Source organism: Rhea americana, unplaced genomic scaffold (assembly GCF_003343005.1).
Source record: "Rhea americana isolate MKP2758 unplaced genomic scaffold, rheAme1 scaffold_376, whole genome shotgun sequence".
In the NCBI taxonomy this organism is placed as follows: domain Eukaryota; kingdom Metazoa; phylum Chordata; class Aves; order Rheiformes; family Rheidae; genus Rhea; species Rhea americana.
The window spans coordinates 297,405-319,897 of NW_028186508.1; the positions used below are offsets into that span (position 1 = coordinate 297,405).

The 22,493-nt window shown below is 45.8% G+C and overlaps 2 protein-coding genes across 2 annotated transcripts; both read right to left on the minus strand.

Annotated features, from left to right (window-relative positions):
- Positions 1-963, minus strand: LOC146591348 (olfactory receptor 51G2-like). Its single transcript, XM_085313078.1, has one exon. The coding sequence runs from the start codon at positions 961-963 to the stop codon at positions 1-3; it is 963 nt and encodes a 320-aa protein (XP_085169204.1).
- A 16,755-nt stretch (positions 964-17,718) lies between these two features.
- LOC146591349 (olfactory receptor 51H1-like) lies at positions 17,719-21,654 on the minus strand. Its single transcript, XM_085313079.1, has 2 exons — positions 21,642-21,654; positions 17,719-18,638 (listed from the first exon to the last, which is right to left on the minus strand). Exon 2 carries the CDS (start codon positions 18,604-18,606, stop codon positions 17,719-17,721), a length of 888 nt encoding a protein of 295 aa, XP_085169205.1. The 5' UTR covers positions 18,607-18,638; positions 21,642-21,654.
- Positions 21,655-22,493: the final 839 nt, after the last annotated feature.

Consider the following 22,493-nt stretch of genomic DNA (forward strand, 5'->3'; position numbering starts at 1 on the left):
CTAGCTCTTCCTCCGCAGTGCTCTGAGCAAAGCCCCCCGGATGTGGCTTGATTTTATGCTATAGATAATAGGGTTGAGAGCAGGGGGGATTATAAGGTAGGTATAGGCCACCAAGGTGTTAACCAAGGGAGGGATGTTCTTTCCAAAGCGATGTATCATGGACAGTCCAATCATTGGGATGAAGAATATTAGGACAGCACAGATATGAGAGACACATGTATTCAAAGTCTTGAGACACTCATCCTTGGTTGCAAGGCTGATAGCAGTTTTAATGATCAGAATGTAGGATAACACAATGAAGATGAAGTCCATTCCCACTGTTGATAAGAGAATAATCATACCATAGAAGACATTGACTTTTATGTCTGCACATGCTAGGTTCATGATATCAGGATGGAAGCAAAATGAATGAGAAAGCTCAGTCTTCTTGCAATAGGTTAATCTCTTGAGCAAGAAGGGTACTGGAAGGAGGGAAAGTACACTTCTCAATATAATTGCCAGCCCTATTTTTATGACAGTTGTCTTGGTCAATATGGATGGGTATCTCAGTGGATGGGAGATAGCAACAAACCGATCAAATGCCATTGCCAGGAGCACAGAGGATTCAATTAGGGACAGTATGTGGATAAAGTACATCTGAGTAAGGCAAGTGTCAAACTCAATCCTTCGGACATTAAACCAAAAAATGCCCAGAGTAGTAGGCAGTGTACACAAAGCCAAGCCCAGGTCAGTGACCGCCAGCATAGAGAGGAGGTAATACATCGGTTCATGAAGACTTTGGGTCTTCTTGATGATGAAGAGGATCAAACAGTTCCCCAAGAGGGCAATAAAGTACAATGCACAGAAAGGAATGGAGATCCAGTGGTGAAGGGCTTCCAGCCCTGGGATGCCCATCATGAGGAAAGTTGAAGGCTGGTAGTAGGAGCCATTGAATTCCCACGTGGCATGTAAGTCATGCTCCATCCCAGCTCAGATCTCACATGACCTATACCTAAAAACAAATCAACAACAGAAACTCCACATAGTTGGACTCTCTACCGAATATAGAACTGGATAATGTCAAGCCCCATGTCCCTCCACTTCACCCACAACCTGGGCAGACACCTCTGTGCTATTTAGGACATTGTGGTAATTACTATGAAGTCACATATGATTATACTCTGACTGCCCATTAAACCATAGAATGCATAAAATGCAAAAAGTGAGAGTGCAAGAGGAGAGGAAAGAAGACAAGGCAATGCAACTAGAGAGTGTAAAATATTGCTTGAGTCCTTAGGGATGAAATCAGACGGGCCACAGCAAGGACAAGTGACCATATTAGGTGTGATAAGATGTGATCCTACAGGTAGACTAAGAGCAAAAGGAAGTTCATAGAAAATGTGGGCTAAATGTTGGGGAGATAACACAGCAAGGGACAATATGGGGAAGGCTCAAGTACTCTTCTCGGCCTCAGCCTTCATGGGCAAAGCCTCTCCCAGCTCAACAGGTCCCAGTGCTGGAAAAGCAAAGGGAAAGCCAACAGCAGGGAGCTGTAGGTTGAGAACTGCTCAGTGCTAGAGGTATTCATGTGCTCAGGGCCAGAGGGAATTCACCCATGGGTGCTGGAGGAGCTGGCTGATGTGATTACGAGGCTGTTATCTATGCACTACTGGATGATAATGATCTATCATCATGGTGAGTGGGAGAGGTYCCTGATGCCTGGGAAAAGGCCCATGATATGTTCGTCTTTGAGAAAGGCAAGTTTCAGGGTCTGCAACCTCTTCCCCTCCCCATTTCATAAGGGTTAGCTGCTTTCATTCAAGGTCAGCCCTGGCATTGTGCGGCTGTGCAACTGCAGATCAGACTTGTGACTGAGATGCCCCATCGTGGACTTCCTGCTTTGCTCAAGAGCTGCATTTAAACTCTCCCTTGCTCTTGGTCCTTTCCTGAGCTGTGCCACAGCTTCGCCTATTCCTATCCTTGCACCTTGCTCATCCCAACCCCAGATGTGAATTCCCAGCCTGGCCTCAGACCTTTTCCATGCATGGCTGTCAAGACAATGGCTTGCCCAGGTGGCTGCCAGCAGAGCTTCTCAGRTCTTCTTGTCCTGGTCCATGTAGATGCTGCCCTGCCTGCCGTGCTGCCATCCCTGGCTCCCATCCCCCAGCCCTGGTGGGCAGCCACCCTGCTCCATGACACAGGGAGCATCCAGGGGACCCTGGGCTGGAAARCCTCACCACACTGCCTGAGAACACCAGAGAGCACGTCCTCATGAGTCCRTTTGTGTTCTGGACACATGAAGGACAGGAGGGCAATCAGGGAACAACTAGCACAAGTTTAGCAAGGGCTGACCATGCCTGATGAACCTGGTTGTCTCCTGTGATTAAATAACTGTCTGCACAGATGAGGTGGGAAGCTGTGGATGTGCAAAACAAGAGTTAATAAAGGGGGGGGAGGACATTTCAGGCTTAATGGGCATTCTGTAGGGTAGAAAACAGTCAGTTCAGAAGTTTGAATTATGATTTGAAGAAGCAAGAAGGGTTTGCTATAGTGCGGTTCATTTTTGTATAAACACACTTATCCTCTGTGATGTACTTATTACATCCCTGACAAAATTTCATTCCATTAGACTCTCAGCCTGTGTGTGAACATAAGCCCAAAGCCCAAAGCTTAGAAAAGAAAAACATCTTCCTTCTCCAGGRTAAAAAGCAACATGAATCTGACAGCAATCAGAGGAGGACCCCAAAACCTTTCCCTCTGGGCAAGAACACTTTATTTTCAGGGCAAAGCTGCACATTATCATCAGCAGTCATTTGTCTGCATGTAGTCCCCAGGATGTCAAGTGCTGATGGACAAGTTGCCATYCCTCTGAAGAAGGAAGTGCATGAGATAGTGGAGGAGAGGGTGCAGCCACTTACCAGGCGTCATCTTGCACTTTCCCCATAGGCATCAGGCAGCGGTCAGTGTAGGCAAAAGCAAACTGTCCAGAGGCTACTGGAAGCTGTCCTAATCCTAATCTGTTTTGCACTCTCCTAARATAATAATTATTCCCATTCTGCCAAGACAATATTATCTGATCAGTGAGAATTAATTAGTACCAAAGAAAGCATAGAAATACAGATTATTACCTCATGCAAYTCAGTTTCATCTGAAGGCTGGGTGCATGTATATTTGCATGTCTGTCTAATAGGCTCCCTTACTGCAAAATTTGGCAAATATCTAGGAATCTCAAAGATATTAAGATTTGCTCTGTTTCCAGAAATATGGAGGTGGATAAGGATGAGAGATTCTGTTAGTGCACTCTCAGAAAGAAAGGAYCAGTCATGAACTCACTGGGATTCAACACAGAGCGGGTCTGTTGGGGCGTTCCTCCTGCCAGAAAACCTCCATATCAAGCTCAAACCTCGTCAGGCACCAGTGACACCTACCACACTAGGTWATAAGAAATGGGCTCTGTTAGCTCTGCTCACCTCAGAAATACTCTGGTTCACCATGCACTCACAGCTGTTGCAGAAGGAACCCCACTGCAAGCCTTTATATATACATATACATATAGYGCCCAGTTATAGTTCCCAGTTGGCTGCTGAGGGAGAGCAATTATACTTTTCACACCATAGCCAAGCCCTTATCAGAAAACAAGCCTCCARCTGCAGGTGGATGTGAATTTAAAGATTAAGGGCAGTAGCTGCCATTAATGGCATTGCTGCTGACCTGAAAAGGCATCCTACTTCCGAAAGAAAACAGTCCGACTGCTTACTACTTTTTATGCTAGAAGAGCTTCTCCAGATAGCCCGAGGGAATGGGGTCAGACACAAGTGCTGATGCCTCAGAGGGGACATGGTTAGGATGTACAGCCCTCCTTCCCTTTCCAGCACTCAAAGGCCAAATTCTGSCTTCTTCTCTTTCTAGAGCTTTGATTTTCATTCAGTAGTTTTAGCAAAGTGCTGGTGCTTTAAGGGAATCTACTCGGCATAGGCAAATGTAGGGGCCTGGGAGATGGGGTGGGAAGGATGAAACAAAAACATCTTTTTTCTTTTTTCCCCAAGAAGAGACCGCTGTTTCCACAAATGCTTTGCTGACAGCTCCAGCGTCCAAGCAAGAGACGAGCCATTTAGCTAAAGAAGGGTTAGAAAAGCGAGTSTGGGAATGCAGCACCTACAAAGCTTGATTTCTGTTGGCTCTAAGGGCAAGAATAAGAATGTGCTGTTCCCCCTGGCTGAGCTGGGCTGCCAGACAGTGGAAGAGCAGCTGATTCCTCTTTGGGCTTGCACRTCGAGCAGCACAGTGATTCATGGCACGGCAGTAGCAAAACCTTCCCCTGGAGGCATTCACCGGTTTGCCGTGTGCCTGCAGCGCTGGGCCCACTGACGGTGGTGTGCAGGGCGCACCGCGGAGCTTGAGGCTGCGAAGGCTGGGAGCTGGCTGAAATTACAGCTCCCTGCTTTAATCACCCCGGACCCAGCAGGCGCCATGGAGTGTCATGGACCTCCTGACAACGCCTCAGAGATGCACCCTCCGCTTACGTCGGTACCCAGGCCCCGTAAACCGCAGTCACCAGATCAGTTACACAGTGAGTGCAACGCATTYGTGAGGAAGACGCTGCGAATTATCTGGGGTACTTACCAGGATCAGCAGCCCGGACCGGGTGTTTTACGACCTGCGCACGCGTTGCAAGGCAGTACAATCCAGTTACAATCCACAGGAGGAACTTGCATCCACATCCTGCTGTTGGGAGGGCAGCATTTATAACTCACCCTGAAGACTGACCCCGTTGCGGTCACACAACCAATCGGGAGCCTCAGTGGAGCCCAAGCTCTCCACGCGTAAACAGCATGAAATGTATGAGTGAAAATAGTACATGAAGTAAATGATCTTTTCCATTTATGATGCTCTCCCAGCAGGCATGATTTTCTCTTGATGGTTTATTGGGCGACGTGTTTATAGTTCCCTGTGATTTATGGCTGGCAATGCTGCAGCATACTGGCAATATACATAATTTTTATTGTGAGAATGGGTCTGTAATGCATGTAATAATGAATTTTGCAAGAAGAGTGCTTGCAGCATCTCTCCAAGAGAGTAGCAGAGGTGAAAGTGTGCTAGCTATTCCCTCCACAAATAGCGATATGCAAAATGTTTAATTAAAATCATTATACATTGCACAATAAAAACAAACTACATATTACAAAACCAAACACAGACACATTAGTGGATATCCTCTCAGAGGGCCCAGAAGCCAGTTGTATCTGGATGTCTCATGATAATAAGTTTATCTTTACCATCTCAGCTCCGAGGTGGAAATTGCTATTAACCTCTGTTTTTGTGGCTGTAAGCCAAGACACAGAGGAGCAAAAGGGTATGTCTGGTCTCATATGAGGAGTCTATAGTAAATACAGTCATTAGATCTAAGTGATATTACTAAAACRGTAAATTAGACAGTGCTGGGTCACTGCCCGTGATCTATCCCATTAACTTGTCTTCTCCTTGGCATGGTGCTGCCCTAACAAGCAAGGGCTTCAGCAATCCCCAGGCAGGGGTTCAGGAGTCTGCATGGGCAGCTTGTACGTGGCCGTCTCATTTCAGGGGCAGAAGACTGTGCTAACCTGGTCCTGGACCACCCAGTGTTGGCTGACCTCRATGCCAAAGAACAGTCCTGGACACATCTAATCTATGAGTGCAGATGCACGATGGCTGTCTACTTCTACCTGGTTCTTAAACCACAAGCCAAGGCTTGTGGCTGAATGAATACAACATGACTTAGTGACATATGTCCTACTGGTACTGGCATAAGTTTGTTATCTCTATGTGTATCACAGGGGAAAAGGAAAAAAAAGTGAGGAAGAGCTATTGAAGCTAACTAACTTCTAACTTCCTGGCATGAGCATGTTCAGAGGTGYGGTGTAGCTCYCACAGAAGAGGAAATGAATATACTAGGACTCTTCAACCTTGAAAAGAGACAAAAAAAAWTCAGAAAGGTCTATACTATAATGAAAGAGAAAGAGAAGATGCATAATTGTTCAATTATTCATCTTTTCTCACTTTATATGAACTACACAGATGGCAACACCCCATGAATATATCAGGTGGTAGATTTAAAACAAATAAAAAAGTTCTTTTACAAAGAGCTCATAATTAAATCATGGAATTCATTGCTACTGGATGTCATGGGGACCAAAAGTATAATTAGATTTCAAAAAGGTATTAGACAAATTCTTAGATGAGAAGTTCATCGATTTCTATTAAACATGATGGTCAGGATGCAGCCTCCTATTCAGGAAGCCTCTAAACTGAATGCTAGAAGCTGGGAGATGTGCCAGAGGAAGGATTAATTGTAAATAACCTTCCTAAATGCCCATTACTGGCTGCTATTCATGGCAGGATGGCAGGCCAGAGAGACCTTTAGTTTCCTCTGGCTGAGATGTTCTCCTGCTCTTCAGAGCAAATGAGCTTTAGCTGGAGAATAACATCTTTAGGTTGGAAACTGCAAGTGACACAACGACCCAGCCTGCAGAGTGAAGCATCACCCTTAGGAACTGCCAGAGAGAAAATTTCCCCTCATTACCTAGCCTGCATTTGCTGAACTGATCAACTATTTCTGTCATAAATGTAGTGCTTCAGGGTCCTCTCAAGATCAGCCTGCTRGGCAGCTTGGCAGTACACACTTGTGCAGCAGGAGAACCCACGTAGTGTCTGCTGRGACAAGGGAGAGGGTCAGAGTTGAAAACGACTGCCCAGGGTTATCTGGCAGACCCATGTCTGCCAGCAGGCAGTATAAAACGGCTAATGCTAGTCTCGCTTGAATCACTAGAGACTTTAAGACGCTCCGCAGCCTGCCTATTGTATAGTGTTAAGATTGATTCATTTTGCACCAGATGCCCTTGAAATCTTATGACTCCCGTTGATTCATGTCTCAAGAATCAMCCATATGTACCGAGCTCCCTGCAATGACGTTTTCACAGCGTTCTCACTAAGTTATTCTTGCAGTTTTCTGCTTGATCATGTTTCCCAGAAGCATAGGTACTGCATGCATCTAGAGAAGAATATGAGAATCTGTCCATCTATTTTCCCATTTAAACAAAATTGTTTTCCCAGAACCACAGTTCAGGGGGAGCATGGACCCTACTTGGCACACATCAGCCTGTTTGCTGGAAATGTTTATAATTTGAGCCTAAGCCAATCCTAATCATATTTACAGTACAGGCCAGAGTTCAGTGTGTGACTRCTGATAGGAATGTGAGAAGGGATAGTGAGGAGGGAAGGGAAAGGTGGGGGCATGGTCCTCCCATGCAAAAGCCTTTAGAAGATACTATTCAAAAAATTCTCGTAACATTCAGGAAGCTGCTCAACGGAGATATGCATATAAGGATAAGGAAATATTTTAGTAAGATGCGGAAGAASAGCACCATTGTCACCTGAAATAACCACAAGAGACCTCAGCACCAGCCTGTCTTTACTCCTTTCTCCTGGTGAAGGATTCTTCGGGGACGGGTCATGGATTGACAGGGAGCTACGTCCATGCACAGGTATAACTTGAAAGGTGAGATCGCACTGCTCAAACCCAGAGCAAAGCCTGCTGCTGTGGTTTCCCTTTCCTCCAGCCCAGAAGCATCCCAGAAGGTTGCCCCAGACTTTGGAGGTCCAGGGAGGGAGAGAAARGAAGGCAGGGAGTGTTGTTCATCTCTCTCTCTTCAAGAAATGTTTCAAAATACAAAGGCTATGTCCTTATATACAGTTTTCTTTGGTCACAGCCACTGTTTTCAGCTTGACAAAAATAGCCTAGCTTTCTGAAAGGTGAGATTACAACATGAGAGAGATGTCTTCTCCTCGTTGGCAGACTGTCTCTCCAGCTTGCTACCAAAGGAGCAGCCAACCCTGTTGGCACCGGCAGCTCTAAACAGTGATGCAACATTTTTCAAGGTCAGATGCCTACTGATGGTCAGAAAATAGCACTGAGGAAAAGAGCTCTGAAAGACCTGGACACAGACCAGCTGCTTTAATGAAAGATCCTCTGAAGGACTGCATAACTCTAGAGTATGGGTAGCTTTCCTGCTTGAGTATCTCACTTTGTCCTTAGCGTTAGGCGGAATCCATCCCCCTGCAGAGCTCCGAGGATGAGGTTGAAGTACCTGTTGACCACCGAGGGCAGGAGAGGTGAGTTAAACATCTGAGATCCAGCAGCTACTTGAAGTCAGCCGTCATTGCTGGTCSCCACTGCACATATGAGTTGAGGGTTATGGTGGAGTTGGTGAGCTTGGGTTTACACTCCTGGCTTAAGGAGGTGGATGGTGTTGTTAGATACTGGAGAAGTGTGCCACGGTGCTGGGTTTTGATTTATGGTGAGAGGGAAGTGCTGTAGAGAATGGAGAAGGGAGGCTTTGGGTCAGGCTCTGCTTTGGGTTTGCAGAACGTGCACGATAGATGTAAGAGAAATGGGGCAGGACTCAGGTCTGGGGCAGCTGTACATGTGTATGGAAGGGGGAAGRATAGCTGAGTCCATTTTTTCAGAATCTAGACCTGGAGATAGGTTTTGCTGCAGGCACCTTACCTGCCCGATCCTCTGTGAGTATCACTGTTTCAACCCTGGAAGGGCCTTGTTGCTGTGCCTGGTGTTAACAGTGTGTCTCCACGCACTGTTTGAGATGTCCAAGCCAACTGTGAGACTTCTTGCACATAGTGAAAGGCAGGATCAAGGGAAGGTCAAATCCAGTTCTGGCTCCATTTAGTTATTCCTGTGCAGTGTTTCCAGGCATCGCTAGCTTCCAAAGTGCAGAATTCCCTCCTGGCACTGGTCCCACGCTGCATGCCATGCCAGAAAATCACTGTTCGGTAGCCTGTGGTTAAAACCTTCCCAAACTCTCCCAGGTTCTGTAACACAGCTGACTTTCCATATTTAGTAATCACGATCTTAATCTCAGTGTAGGATCAGCTGGTGTCTCTGCATCAGACTTCAGCAGAGGTGATACCACTTACACCACCAAAGGCTTTGTACATATATTTTTTTCTGGTGAGTGACTTGAGCTTCTGTGGATTTACACTCAGATCTGGGAAGCAGCGAAAGACATGGCTGTTTGTCCGAAATTCAAAGCTATATGTAAATAAAATCCTCATTCGGTGTTACTAATAAAAATCAGACATCTGCTGGAGCACCACTATTTCTGGCTTTATGATCCATCCCAAAGCTGAACTGCTTTAGCTATTTCAGCTTATGAAAGAAAGGATGACCTCAACACAAAGTTTGGATGAAATTATAAAAMCATGCAGTTCCTTTCCAGCACGGTCTTCTACAGGGAACAGAACAGTTAAACCTGCACAAAGCACTTTTAAACCCATACAGCTGTAATTCTTTCAGAGGCCAAACCAGCTGGACCGTTTCAGTAGGAAAACAGTATCTTTAATTGAAATCATCACAAAGACCTTGGTAAAGTGAAGTGGTGTCAGTCAATTTCCTGTGCTGCCATTAGTGACACACAGGAGATCCTCTGTCACCAGCACGCCGTCCTGCAGAAGTGAATGAGCTCTTGTGTGGGCAAACATTGACATATTTAATGGCTGGCATCGGGTAAATAATACAATGAGAAGATTCAGAAAATGCAGAAAGGACAGGGAGTCCTGTTGCAAAGGCAACAAACTCACCGCATTTAGTATGCAGTGAGTGGAAAATCAAACAATCTGAGAGAGATCTGCAAACATCACAAAGCCATGTATCTCATTTTCCTRTATTAAGTGAAGCTGGTAGATAGAGGTGATTCAGAGGCAGCAGAGAGATGAATATAGGTTGACATGACCTGCCTGTAATTTGCTAAAACACAAGCTTAAAGCAGCAACACCTACAACATGTCCCAAAACCCTGCCAGCAGACCTGCCTTGYCTGAAGGCTGTAAATAGCAGCTGGGATGCAATATGTTTACTCTGCTTGGGAAGAAACTTTAAGGTAAAGCCAAGAAATTCACTGTCATGGGCACTGCCTGCGAGTGATCTCAGTGGGAGCGGTGCCTGCTCCTGCAACCGAGAGGTAAGTGCCCTGACCGTCAGACAGATGTCCTTCCCTTGTGATGGGCGTGGAAGAGCTGGAAACAGGAACAGTCTGTGAAGCCCCAGCCAGTGGGAGCATGGTTTCTACCTCCACCCAAAGCACAGCTCATCCATGAACAGGCAGCAGAAGGAGAGGCAACTAGATTAGTTGTAGAGAGATCACTATATTGCCCCACAAAGTATGCAGAAAAGACYAACAGTCACTTAGGACAACACAGTTCAGTGAAATGGGACAACATCRGTGTGGGAAGAAAGGTTTATTCCACTTACTGGAATCACCTTGATTAGGAGACCRGTTTTCCTTCTCCTCTGCTTCATCAGCAGAGAGAAAATTGCCTTCTGCCCATAGGGCGTGAGCTGCTCATCTCTTACTGGATGTGACAGAGGATGCCCAAGGTACCTGGGTTCTACGGAGGAACCTTGACTGAGTGCCTGAAGCTGGATCAAATGAATCCAAGGTGCTTTTGGGGGCTGGGAAACGACATGGCCTACTCTGTGGGAGGCTTTTCTTTTTAGAAGGAAAAGTATTGAGCAAATTAATTAATCCAAAGTATTTCCAGACTGTTGGCTCCAGCTGAATTAAAGTGGTCACATCATGGTGCCTGCATTCTGCAGAGTTTCACAATTGTCTTTTTTCCATTTCTCAAGGTTTAAAGAGAGTGAAATTCTAAATATCACTTTGAAAAGACTGAAAAGACTTGGGATTTTGATTTCATCATCGTATTCTGCATTCTGTCGGTTAAATAGGTTCACTCTAATAAAGTCAAATATGTCAATTCACTTTTATCAGTCTGCTACAATGTCTCTGTGTTTCAGGTCATCCTTCTGTTGAGGGTTTGCATAACAACAACAGCAAGGTCTGCTAGTCCATGCTAAAATACACATATGCAAAAGCTAAATAATTGCAGCTACCCATTTCCAGTCTTTCTACTGTCTCCCGATATTTGTGCTGAAAGGGCATATTATAACTGGTGAGATGGGTTAACATGGTCACCAAAAAGCGAGCAGATGTCATATTTATGTCATAATTTTAAGAAGCAATTGTATTCAGTGTCTCTGTAACAACAGCAAGGAAATAAGAACAGATCTATGAGGAGATACATTAATAGCATTACATGCTACTCTGCAGTTACAAATTAAAGCACTGTAACATCATCAGACTGGTCAAATTTCAATCTGGCAATTAAGCAAATGTTATCATATGACTCTGCTTTCAAAAGGAAATGAGAGAAGAATCAAGCAGATTTGATAATTGAAATTTGAATAACTCCGATGTTGAGTGAAGTCAGAATCTTGTTGCTGCTCAAGAGTGTACTTTTTTTTGTTTGTTTGTTTGTTTGTTTGTTTCACAGACGTATTGTGCTTCTGAAAGGGTTTCTCAAAGAGATGTAGTGGAAGCAGAGCCAACAGAAAACACTAGACATCGGAAAAAAATCAGCGTAACTAGAGATGTAATTCGAAGGATTGCAGGGTAATTTTCCATTAGAATTCACACTCACAAATCTTCCAGTCCCTTCGAGAATAAAATCTCCTCTGGAAACAATTTTGTAAACAACTGCCCTTTGGACAAAATGGTTTACAGATCTCCTGTAGAGATGTTTGGTGTTCCTCCTGGCAACCATCTGCACACAGAGGACATAGGAGAGGTGTTTCCTCAGCCTACGCATGCTAGTTACTGAGGGAGGAGGGGGAAGAGGAGGAATTGGAGAAGATCGATGTGAGAGGTGCCTGTTTCAGGACTCCGAGATGTATGTCCTGGGATGTTCAGCGTCACCTCAGAGTCAGAATGTGAGACAGCACAAGGACTGTAGGACCTGCTTTAATGTACTATACTCATTGACCTTTACGCCACTGCTGCATTCTGAAGCAAATGTAAATCTTTAAAAAAGAGTATTTAATGAGGCAAGAGCCTGAAAGGACAATGAAGATATTTCTGGATAAAGTCATCACTCTTACTTTTCCATTAACAAGATTAGGAGGAATTGGGTACTTCTCAGAGGTGATTATTCTGATGAAATGACTGGATGCCACTGTGAGAAGGACACACAATCCCATTGACTGAATTTCATTGAGGAAGACAGCGTTACAGACTGTGAAGGCAATTTCCACGGAATTAAACCAATCCACACTCAGTGTGGTTGGCAGTATCAAAAAAGGTAGAACTGGATCTGAGAGAACTTGCATGAAGGCAAAATATACTTGGGGGCATGTAAGCTCTCTACCTTTAAAATATAGTCTGTAGAGTTTCTAGTAAGTACAAGGAGATTAGAGCACAGAGACTGGGCAGAAATGTCACTGCCACCTACCAGGATGAATGTCTGATGATTAAACATGCTGCTATTGCTAGCTACAGACATCTGTGGTTTTATTCATGCGTGATCTAGACAGCTCTGAAACACCTCCAATGGACAGAATCATAGAATCAGTAAGGTTGGAAGGGACCTCCGGAGATCACCTAGGCCAACCTCCCTGCTCAACCAGGGTCACCTAGAGCATGTTAGACACAGTTGCATCCAGGCGGGCCTTGAAGATCTCCAGAGAAGGAGACTCCACCACCTCTCTGGGCAACCTGCTCCAGTGCTCYRTCACTCTCACAGGGAAGAAATTCCCCCTCACGGTCAGGCAGAACTTCCTGTGCTTCAGTTTCTGCCCATTGCCTCTTGTCCTGTCATATGGGGCAACTGAAAAGAGTTTGTCCCCATCCCCTTCACACCCTCCCTTCAGGTACTTGTACACATTGATCAGATCCCCCCTCAGTCTTCTCTTCCCCAGGCTGAAGAGGCCCAGCTCTCRCAGCCGTTCCTCSTAGGGCAGGTGCTCCAGCCCTYKGATCATCTTTGTARCCCTAYGCTGGACTCTCTCCAGTAGCTCCATGTCTCTCTTGTACAGGGGAGGCCAGAACTGGATGCAGGACTCRAGATGAGGCCTCAGCAGGGCTGAGTAGAGGGCCAAGGATCAGACAGAAGAGGAAGAACTTTGGAGCTCTGTAGAAGAATCTTTCCTGGTTCTGCTGGTTAAGATCTAGTACAGGATGGATTTTAAGGTGATGAATTATCTAATAGGATGTGGTTTTGCAGGATTTAATTTGGAGGTTCCTTGCCTGAGCCCACAGAGCAGCTCAACTCACCTAAGAGCAGATGTGCTCTACTGGCTTCAGGTGACTACACTGACTGAACTACCTCTGGCTGTCATGGGAGCTTAGACCCTTGGCCCACAGGTGGTCCTAAATTTAGGTCTCTGAATCCAGTGCTGAACCTAGAGACTTCATTTAGAGAAGCATGATTTTTGGAGTTATTCCTCAGTACTTTGAAAAGCTGTGTTCCCTTTTATGGTGTCTCCATTCAAAATACGTAATTCATTCATTCATTCATTCATATCCAATTAATTCTGGAAGCATTGGCCTCAGATGTGATCTATTTCATTCTCAAGGCTGAGACTGATGTAGGAAATCTGCTTGTATGGAATTAAACATTGTTCTTTCTGGCAATGTGCAAACATATGGATGTGAAGGAGTAAACAGAGGGTTTTGTGGGTTTAAACTAGGTCAGCACATGAGACCATATTCAATTCCAAAGGGAAAATCAGACATTTTCCCAATGTACATGTAACCCTCCTCAGGAATTCCATTCATGTGGATTTACTCCAAAATTCCTTGAAACTTAACAGGACCTCATTATTCTGAAATCCCAAGCTGCATAAACAAAAGAGGTGGATGGTTGCTACCAAAATAATTTTAGACCTCCCCCAGATATCTTGACAGTGTAGTCCAAATCTGACCCAGTTTCAGGGTTTGTCTCTGGATTAACAGTAAAATCAGAACCAAGATTTTATGCATTGCAGAGCGGACGATGTTTTACCAGTACGTAAGCTGTGCTGCCATACAGAGCCTTTCTGTTTTCCTGGAAGGAAGCTTCTGTGAAATTGCTGAATACAAAAAAAACCAAGTAAATCTGTTCCAAGCATTGTACATGATTAGCTAGTTCTGTAAAAAAGCTGCAATTCTGATTAAAATGTGAAATTGTACACAACACAAATGTTAACCAGAATAAGAAGCAATGAGGAAATGGTTTATTTTCACATCCCATACATCCCCATACATCTTCAGAGCTACCTTACTGACCAGGGTACATACACTGGTGTGAAGTAGAAGTTGAGAACCTACACTTTTATTGGCAAGAGGGAATTTTGTCACGGCAAATATACTCTGTAGGTACAGGGCTGAGTAAATGCAGATAAGAGAAAGAGAACAGGTGGAAAGCACTTGTAGAAGAATTGTAATGAATGTTATTACTTTTGGTGCCATCAATGGAAAATCAAACACAGAAAAATAAACAATAAATGTTAGGAAGCCTGATGGCCCTGTCAATTATTAAATGAAGCTGGTAAATTGCTGTAACTCAGATATAGCTGGAGAATAGCTGAGCTTAGAGGGAGCTGCACACATTGCTAATGCATGCAAGCCTCGGTGTGGCATATTTCATGTTCAAATCTAAACTAACAGGCAGCAAAGTACCTGACAAGTCACTTGGTAGAGACAGTGAGATGCTTTTAGGACAAATACAAACACTACGACAAATCCGGTTATTCAGTGTTGCATAGGTGTTCTGGGAGTGAAATGCATAAGTTGCATACTGTTCAGGAAYGAAGGACCATCGCCAGGAAAGCTGGGGAAGCCCCATTTAAAGCAAGAAGGACAAATTATCCTATCACCKGTGCCTGGAAGGAGAGGCTCCTTGGGTCTGTAAGTTAGAGCCCCAGTATTAACCAACATCTCTTAGCTGAAACGAATGAAGTCAGTCTAATCCAGCTGTCAGTTTAACCCAGCTCTGTTTTTTGCCTTTGAGGCAAAAGGTTCAAAACAACCACCAGATCTGTCAACAGCTGACATGTATCAACTGCATTAACCTCAAAGCATCTCAGGGAACTGTTCTGTGCCACCCACGGGTGATTAGAGCAATTAGAGCAAAAAATTGCCCATAGCATGCTGAATCTGACTCACTGGATTTGGCAAAATGTTCAAGCAAGAGTTAAGCTGTTTCTTCATTCATTCACACAGCAACATGGATGTGATGCACGTACAGTGTGATACTGCTGAGAGTTCAGAGCTCCGTTGTTAGGTCCCCAAGTTCTAACCTCTCACTGGCAGATCAAAGCAGCTTGGCAATTTCMGGAAGAGAATGCAAACGTCCTGTTGTATCTCATAGTTCTGTCTGTATGGTACGAGTCAGCCCTTTGGGAACATTGACTGTGATGGCTTATTCATCTGCGAACGTCTGGGTGCTGGCCACCACAGCAACGGTCAACCTAGGCCATTTTACAATGTTATGGTCTGTCTGTTACTCATCTGATTCAGCCACAAACTGGGCTGAAATTATTTACTCTCTTGCATCCAAGAGAAGTTATATGTGAGTGTGGCATAATGAGACACAGCAGGGTGAAATAAGGAAATATAAGCCTCAGGCTGAAGCTCATGACCACCTTCCAGGAGGTGAGAGGGAGCAGACTGTTGTGTCCTTTGCTAATTCTCCTACTAGCAGAAATACAAGCAGACACTGGAATTAAAGCTGAGCAAAAACACTGAGTATTCATTTAACACAGAGCAGAGAAGAACTTGGACTTCTAAAGAACTAAAACTTGATAGGGAGCTGGAGTAAGCCACCACTCACTGGGAAACACTGATTTATAACAGCTGTGCTTCTGGCTTTACGTAGTAAAATTGCCTGCATTCAGACATCTGCTTTTCAGACACACCAGGAAAACATCAGACTGGACTACTGACCCTGGAAAAAAACACGGAGAGAATTCTAGCAGATTCCCAGCCATCAGGCACAAAATCTTTATGCGAAATGTTTCCAGCTTGGGACATTCATATCTCCCTGGTAACCAGCTTTCTTTTTGCACTGAGCACATATTTGCAGACCAATCCCTTCTTACTGTCTGAGTGACATGAAACTTTGCAGCATGCACAGGAGCACCTATGTGTTCCTGTTTTGCTACCTCACAGTGAAAGTACCTGAGAGGCAGTGGAAGAGACAGAGGATTTCCTTTGCCTGGTGAAAAAGAAGAACCCAGGTACCATTTTCACAGAGCTCTTCCATGCTCATCAGTACAGTGCCACAGTACCTAACTCCCTCTCACCACAACGATTCCCATCATTTGGATTCTCTGTAACAGCACCTGAGAGAGTTAGGAGAAGCTCTCATGATATTGACCAAAAACTGCTCTTAAAAACAAAAATACATCGATTTGTTCTATGTACCAAAGCTCTCCAGCTCTCTCAGCACAGCTCTACAGTGCTCGGCATGTCCCCAGTTTGCTGAAGCCTGCTAATACCTGGTCAGGGCTTCCTAAACTCCAGTTTTGACCCTGTAGCTCTTCTTTAAACAGCCACACTGAAATCAGCTGAGTGCCCACCCTGAAATGGGCTGTTTCCTTTGCCTTCATCCCCCACCACCACGAATCAGAYAGCCAACATGATCTCCAACATGCTGGTTTCTCTTTCTCCTTCTTTTCACTCTGCTCCCTCTTTCTTGGCCAGTCAGCTACTAGGATAAGGCAAAAGGCTGTGGAAAAGGCAAGAGAGGTAAAAGGAAGTCTGAGAAGAGCAGGCCAAGTATTGAGGTTCAGCTCTTCCCTGACAGACAAGCGAGAGGGATTGAGTCCAGTAACAGCTGCTATTTTCTGGTGAAACAACCCAGTTAGCAGCAGTGGGAGGCCAGATCAGAACAGCAGATTATCGTGGGAAGCTGGGTTGAACAAGACAAGCTGCCAGTCCCTGGGGTGAGTGCACAGATCCGCGCAGGGGGAAACGGCTTGGGCATGGCTGCAGCAGCCCCTTCCCTGGTGTGCACCATCTCCATGATGCTACAGCAAAGCGCACCCCAAGGAAAGGTGGCAGCATAGCTGAGGGTGCAAAAATAGGGCTCTGCATGGCAGGAGATGTTCAAAGYGCACTGAATAGCTCCTGCACCCAGGTTCAGTGTGGAACCACTCTTCTACGACAGACATCCTACTCTCATTTGAATTATGCCTGGGGAGGTTGGGGAGATTTTCACAATGATCCCAGAGAGTTATGAGCGAAGGAGATGATATCATGAGACAGTAAAAAGACATACACTCCCCTTGCAGACCCCCTCAGTGAGTTTGGACTCAAATKTTTTCACTCTTTGTGCCATAGGCCATTAGTTCCTACCTGGTCTCCACAACTGCAAAGACACAAATCACTTTATTAGTGCAAAGAAAGCTGAAGAGTCTCCTATAACCACATAAATCTGGGAATCGAGGGTTTAATGTAATTGACTGATGAAGGGATATTTCTAATTAAAAGCACAAGCCTTAGGATACTGTTTGCATTTCTTCARAGATTAAAACTGCTAATAGCAGTGAATCCCTTGACTAAAATCTGTTCTCAACAGTCTTCTCTCTCCATAGCTGAAGGGAGTCCAGCTTTACGACTAGCTCACACTAGCTCTGCTCTCTTGCAGACTTTCTGAGAAATGAAACATCCCAAAATGAGAGGTGGAATAACATGAATTGCCATAATCCAGCCCTCTCTGAGGAGAAAAATGAGCTGTTTTTCCATGTGGGTGACAGGTTTGTCGTGGGGAGTGAAGTAACATGAATGATTTTCTCCCAGAAAATACTCTCCATGATCAACCAATCTGTAAAGGAAAGGAAGGAGACTGGCTTTGGTGTGCTGCCCCTCCAGGACTAGACCTGTTGCTGGGCCCCTCTCCAACGGAGCAGGGTGAGAATTCGCCTGCGGATTTGCTTGGTTTTCCAGCTGTAGACAAGCGGGTTCAGGACAGGTGGCACCAAGAGGTAGGCATCAGCCATGAGCGTGTGAGTAAGTGGGGGCAGGTGCTTCCCAAACCTGTGGATGATGGACAAACCAATGAGAGGGATGTAGAAGAGCAAGACAGCACAGAGGTGGGAGATACAGGTGCTAAAGGCTTTGGCTCGGGCTTCATGGGAGATGGTTCTCATAATGGCCCTGAGGATCATCATGTAAGACAGCAGGATGGTCAGGGAGTCAAGGCCCTTGGTGAGTATCACTGCAGTCAGTCCATACAAGCTGTTGACCCTGACATCTCCACAAGCCAGCCTCAGCATGTCTTGGTGCAGGCAGAAGGAGTGTGACAGGAGTGTGGACCTGCAGAAAGGGAGCTTCTTAATAAGGACAGCAACTGGGAGCACCACACAGACACCTCGCACGAAGATCACCCCTCCTGCYTTCATGATCAGAGGACTTGTCAAGACAGAGGCATATTGCAAAGGGTAGCAGATAGCGACGAAGCGGTCAAAGGCCATTGCAACCAGAACACCAGACTCGATGGCAGAGAAGGCRTGGATGAAATACATCTGAATAATGCACGCATCAAAATGGAGGGATGTGGACTCAAACCAGAATATACCCAGCATGGAGGGTAGTGTGGAGACAGACAAGCCCAAGTCTGCCACTGCCAGCATGGAGAGGAGATAGTACATTGGTGTATGGAGACTGCGGTCTGTCTTTATGGTCCAGAGCAAGGTGCAGTTCCCCAAGAGCATGAGGAGGTACAGGGAGCTGAGAGGGAATGCCATCCAGTAGTTACTCATTGGCAGACCAGGAATTCCAGTGAGGATGAAGGTCAGGGGACTGAAACCAGTCTTATTGGAAGTGCACATCCCATGCACTGAGGGCACAGGAGCCTAGCAGTCATAGAGCTTCTTGGAATAACAACTGCTTTACGAAGCTCTGCCCACACGCTGACTAGAGCGAGGCTGGAGAGGCAGGCTTTTGAAACACCTGTGCAGCTGCCATCCATGCCTCATCCATCACACCAAACCAGGGGATGGCATTAGCAGATCAGACACTGACCTCTGAAGCTCAGGCGCCTGTCCGGGCTGTGTGCAGCCCTGAAGAATGAGGGAAAGAGCAGCACAGCATACGGTGGGTCTCTCAGTCATAGTCCCTGAACGCTAAACATCTGGGGTTGCAGGACACCTTCATGCTCAACCCTTTCACGAGTTGGCCGAGAGCTTCTCAGCCGTGCAGGCAAAGTTCAACCTCGCTACACTAGGGTGAGGGCCTGTGGCCGAGGTCCTCCTGCCTGTGAAAGGAGAAAAGACAAGGGCTGGGAGAGACCTGGGAGGCAAGTCCTAGGGAAGGGACCTGCTGCTCCCACAGCCATGATGGGAGCAGGAGCAGCAGGGGTGGCCAGGCAGGACGCTGGGGAGCTGCATCCCCAACACCACCCAGGCACCCACTCCTCCYGCCACGGTGCACAGGCAGCCGCAGAGACAGAGTCTCTGTCTCTTTGGCAGAGACAAAGTCACTGCTGGTTTCTGCACAAGCTGGAGCAAGAAGTCAGGAGAAGGAAGGAAAGGGGGATGGAAAACGAGAGACACACAGACARGGAAAGGTCAAGATTTGTGCAAAACCAAGTGCAGCCAGAACAGAGAGATAACATCTCGCTCTGCGGTGGGACGCAGTACCATTACACTTGGATCTGTATTGATTTTTTCCCCCTTTTTATCACAGTAAAAAAGTTTCAGGAGCTTTATCAAACCTGTAGGCCAATTGATTAAACTAGCCCTGATGGAAGGAAAATGGATTTGTGTTTTTCAGCTGCCAAAAATGTTACATGGAAAGGAAGAAACTCAAAGGCCTAACTATGACCTGAAGTGGTGCCTGAGGCCATTAGGAAACCGAGGAACAAACGCTGTGTCTTCATCTTACCATCCTGCAAACAGCCTGCGTCATGGGCAGCTCCACTGGCTGCCGTGGGAGACCAGCTGCTGTGCACAGGGACCAGGRGGCAGAGGCAAGCAGGGTAGGGACGGGGGGAGAATTTCCAAGGTAATTTCCATTTTTCCCAGGAAATATTCCAAGCAGGTTTGTCAGAAAATGCAGTTAAATTTARTGCATGTTAAAAGCACAGTCTAAACAGGCAGTGGTCAAAGCAGTACATTCTCTGCTCTGGCCGTGGCAGATCAGGGAAAATGTGCATGTCTCTATTCAGCAGGAAACAATCACGTTTCCATCACYGAAAAGCACAAGCTAAGGTTTGCTCTTAAGTATGTGCATACACACACACTCTTAGACCTTATCTACTACCAAAAAAAAAAAGAAAAAAAAAAGTCCTCAAGATTTCACAAGAGCAAGGCACCATTCTGGAGCAGCTGGGTCCCCTCACACCTGCAAATCGCCCTGCTCATGAGGGGTGCTGCTCTATCGCAGCAGGGTAGATAAGGACCTAAAGGACCAAAGTTAAGGAGCTAAAGACCTCTCTTTGCTCCTGGAGAGAGTAAATTTATTCTACAAATAAACATACTGTTCACAGAGCATTTGAGGGGATGAAAGAAGTTTATAATCATTGATCAAGATCAATGTTCAGGAAGGCTTYTCAGATCAAGACAATCTGTACAGATGGGATCAAAACTAAGATTTAGTAAAGCAATTTTCTGTCTTAGCACTTTTCTAATATGCTGATTCTCTGCTTCTGCCAGAGATGTCTGGAATTTCTCATGTTGATTCAGGTCCTCAAATAAATTGCCCTTCYTGGGGAAGAACGCATGTACTCCGTACTCTTCCAGCCATCCCCTCCAGTACTTACCCCAGACACAGCAGAGGACTTGGGCAGGGACCCAGGGGCAGCCCTGACTGTGCAATCTGCTGCAGACACGCACTGGGCGGACGGTCTGCCTGGAAAGCCGTATTTAACCAGCCAGACCAAACCCCTTGGGCTTCTCTGACACAGTGGGAAGTCACAGCTGCGGTCCTTGCTCTCGAGGGCTGTGAGCACCACGGGTGACCTAGCGAGCATGACGGCAGATCTCCCCATAAAGGGGAGGGAAGAGCAAAGGCTCCTGATGGTGACCCCTGGTACAGACCAGAAGTGGGATCCTGATTACTGGGAAGAAAAAAATATCAGGCTTTGTACAGGAAAAGGAAGTGTTAACAAGGGATGTTGAAAGCAGAATTGCAGCATTTTAAGGCCTGTGTAGACAGCAGCAGGTTTCTGGAAGTTTTGGCTACTCTAAATACTTTCTCAAACATTCTTGTAGAATATCATTGCTTCACTCCTGCCTAATGTTTGCAAGCTCTTTGCTGATAAATCAAGAGGCTAAAATTTACAGCATGGGCTTTCTGAAGCTATAAACTGTGCTCTCCCAAGCAGCCTTTGTCAAGGCAAGACACTGCGCTACCACCAGTAAGCTATCTTCTGACAGAATAAGGTGGACTCCCACCACTCAAGCAGCCCAGTTCCTCTGCAAGGTAACTCCTGCTGCAACAAAGACGAGCAAGCACAGCAGTGTAGAAGAACTTACTGTGTCRTTTTCCAGGTGAAATTCTGCCCCTTGTCAAATGTATTTGAAGAATAAATAAAACATGACCATGGTAACTATCGAGTCAGACCACCTGTAGAGCAGAAGCCAGGCACAATCTGGCTCTAATTCCTGCATGGAGATGATAATTTAAAACCAAACAAGGACATACTGTTTAGAAAGTTACAGCGTCAATATCACTCAGTTTCAGTGTTTTTCTAAGGATTATTTAACTACAGAGGTAAATTCAGGTGAGAGGTAGGTGTGCATTACTACTACCCTCCAGTGCTAGATGGTGATCGCAGCTCCGCTTTTGCAAAATAGGTGGGAGCTCCCAGAGGCAAGGTATCCCRATGGACACCTGCATCAGCACAGGTTAGCTCTGGTCGTGCCACCACCTAACCTCTGTGGCGCAGTCAGGGTTTGAATGGCAAATACAGGCCCAGGGTCCCAAGCCTCCACATTGGGCAAAGGTGCAGGTTCMGCTGAGAGTACCATACTTTGTGTAGCTGTGTCCACGTGTGTGGATGCATGCATGGATATGTGTGTGTGTGTGTATAGGTGTGTGCACATATACATGTATGTRTGTGTGGATGGGGGTGCGTGTGTGTGTAAACACCAAAACCAAACTTGCATTAGTCTCTAGACAAAGGGGACTGGGTCTCTGGGTGTGCCCATAAAGAGAAGAGCAGAAGTAGAATGTGTTTTTCATAGAAAGGTGAAAAATGGGAAAGAGCAGGAAGCTAGGCTGGGGAGCAGGATACTTGTGTGTATAAGGTGGGGTAGAAGAGAAGATATCACTGGAGTGACTGGGGGCTGCTTAAATAAGGCATCAACAACCGTATTGAATATACTAGGTGTGGACTTCACTGAGGCCTGGCAGTACAGAAGAAGAGAATAACATCAGTGAAGAAAAATGGCATTGAAGAAACAACAAATAAGGCAGCAGGAYCTGACCTTTCCAGGGGCTGGTGTGATTTCAGTTTCCCTCCGGCCTGAGTTAGGACCTCATGGCACTGAGCACCCCTCATAGATGTGCCCCTGGTGCCGACAGGTGCATTGCAGGGTGGAAGAGAATAGGATTTCTTTGTGAATGCATCCATTAAATGAATTAAATGATTAAATTCTGGTAACACATTAGTACTAACATGGAAAAATGAAGAGGAAACTAAAAA

Bases quoted from the DNA above. Each gene is read 5' to 3' on its own strand.
- LOC146591348 (XM_085313078.1), bottom strand. From the start codon at position 963: ATGGAGCATGACTTACATGCCACGTGGGAATTCAATGGCTCCTACTAC.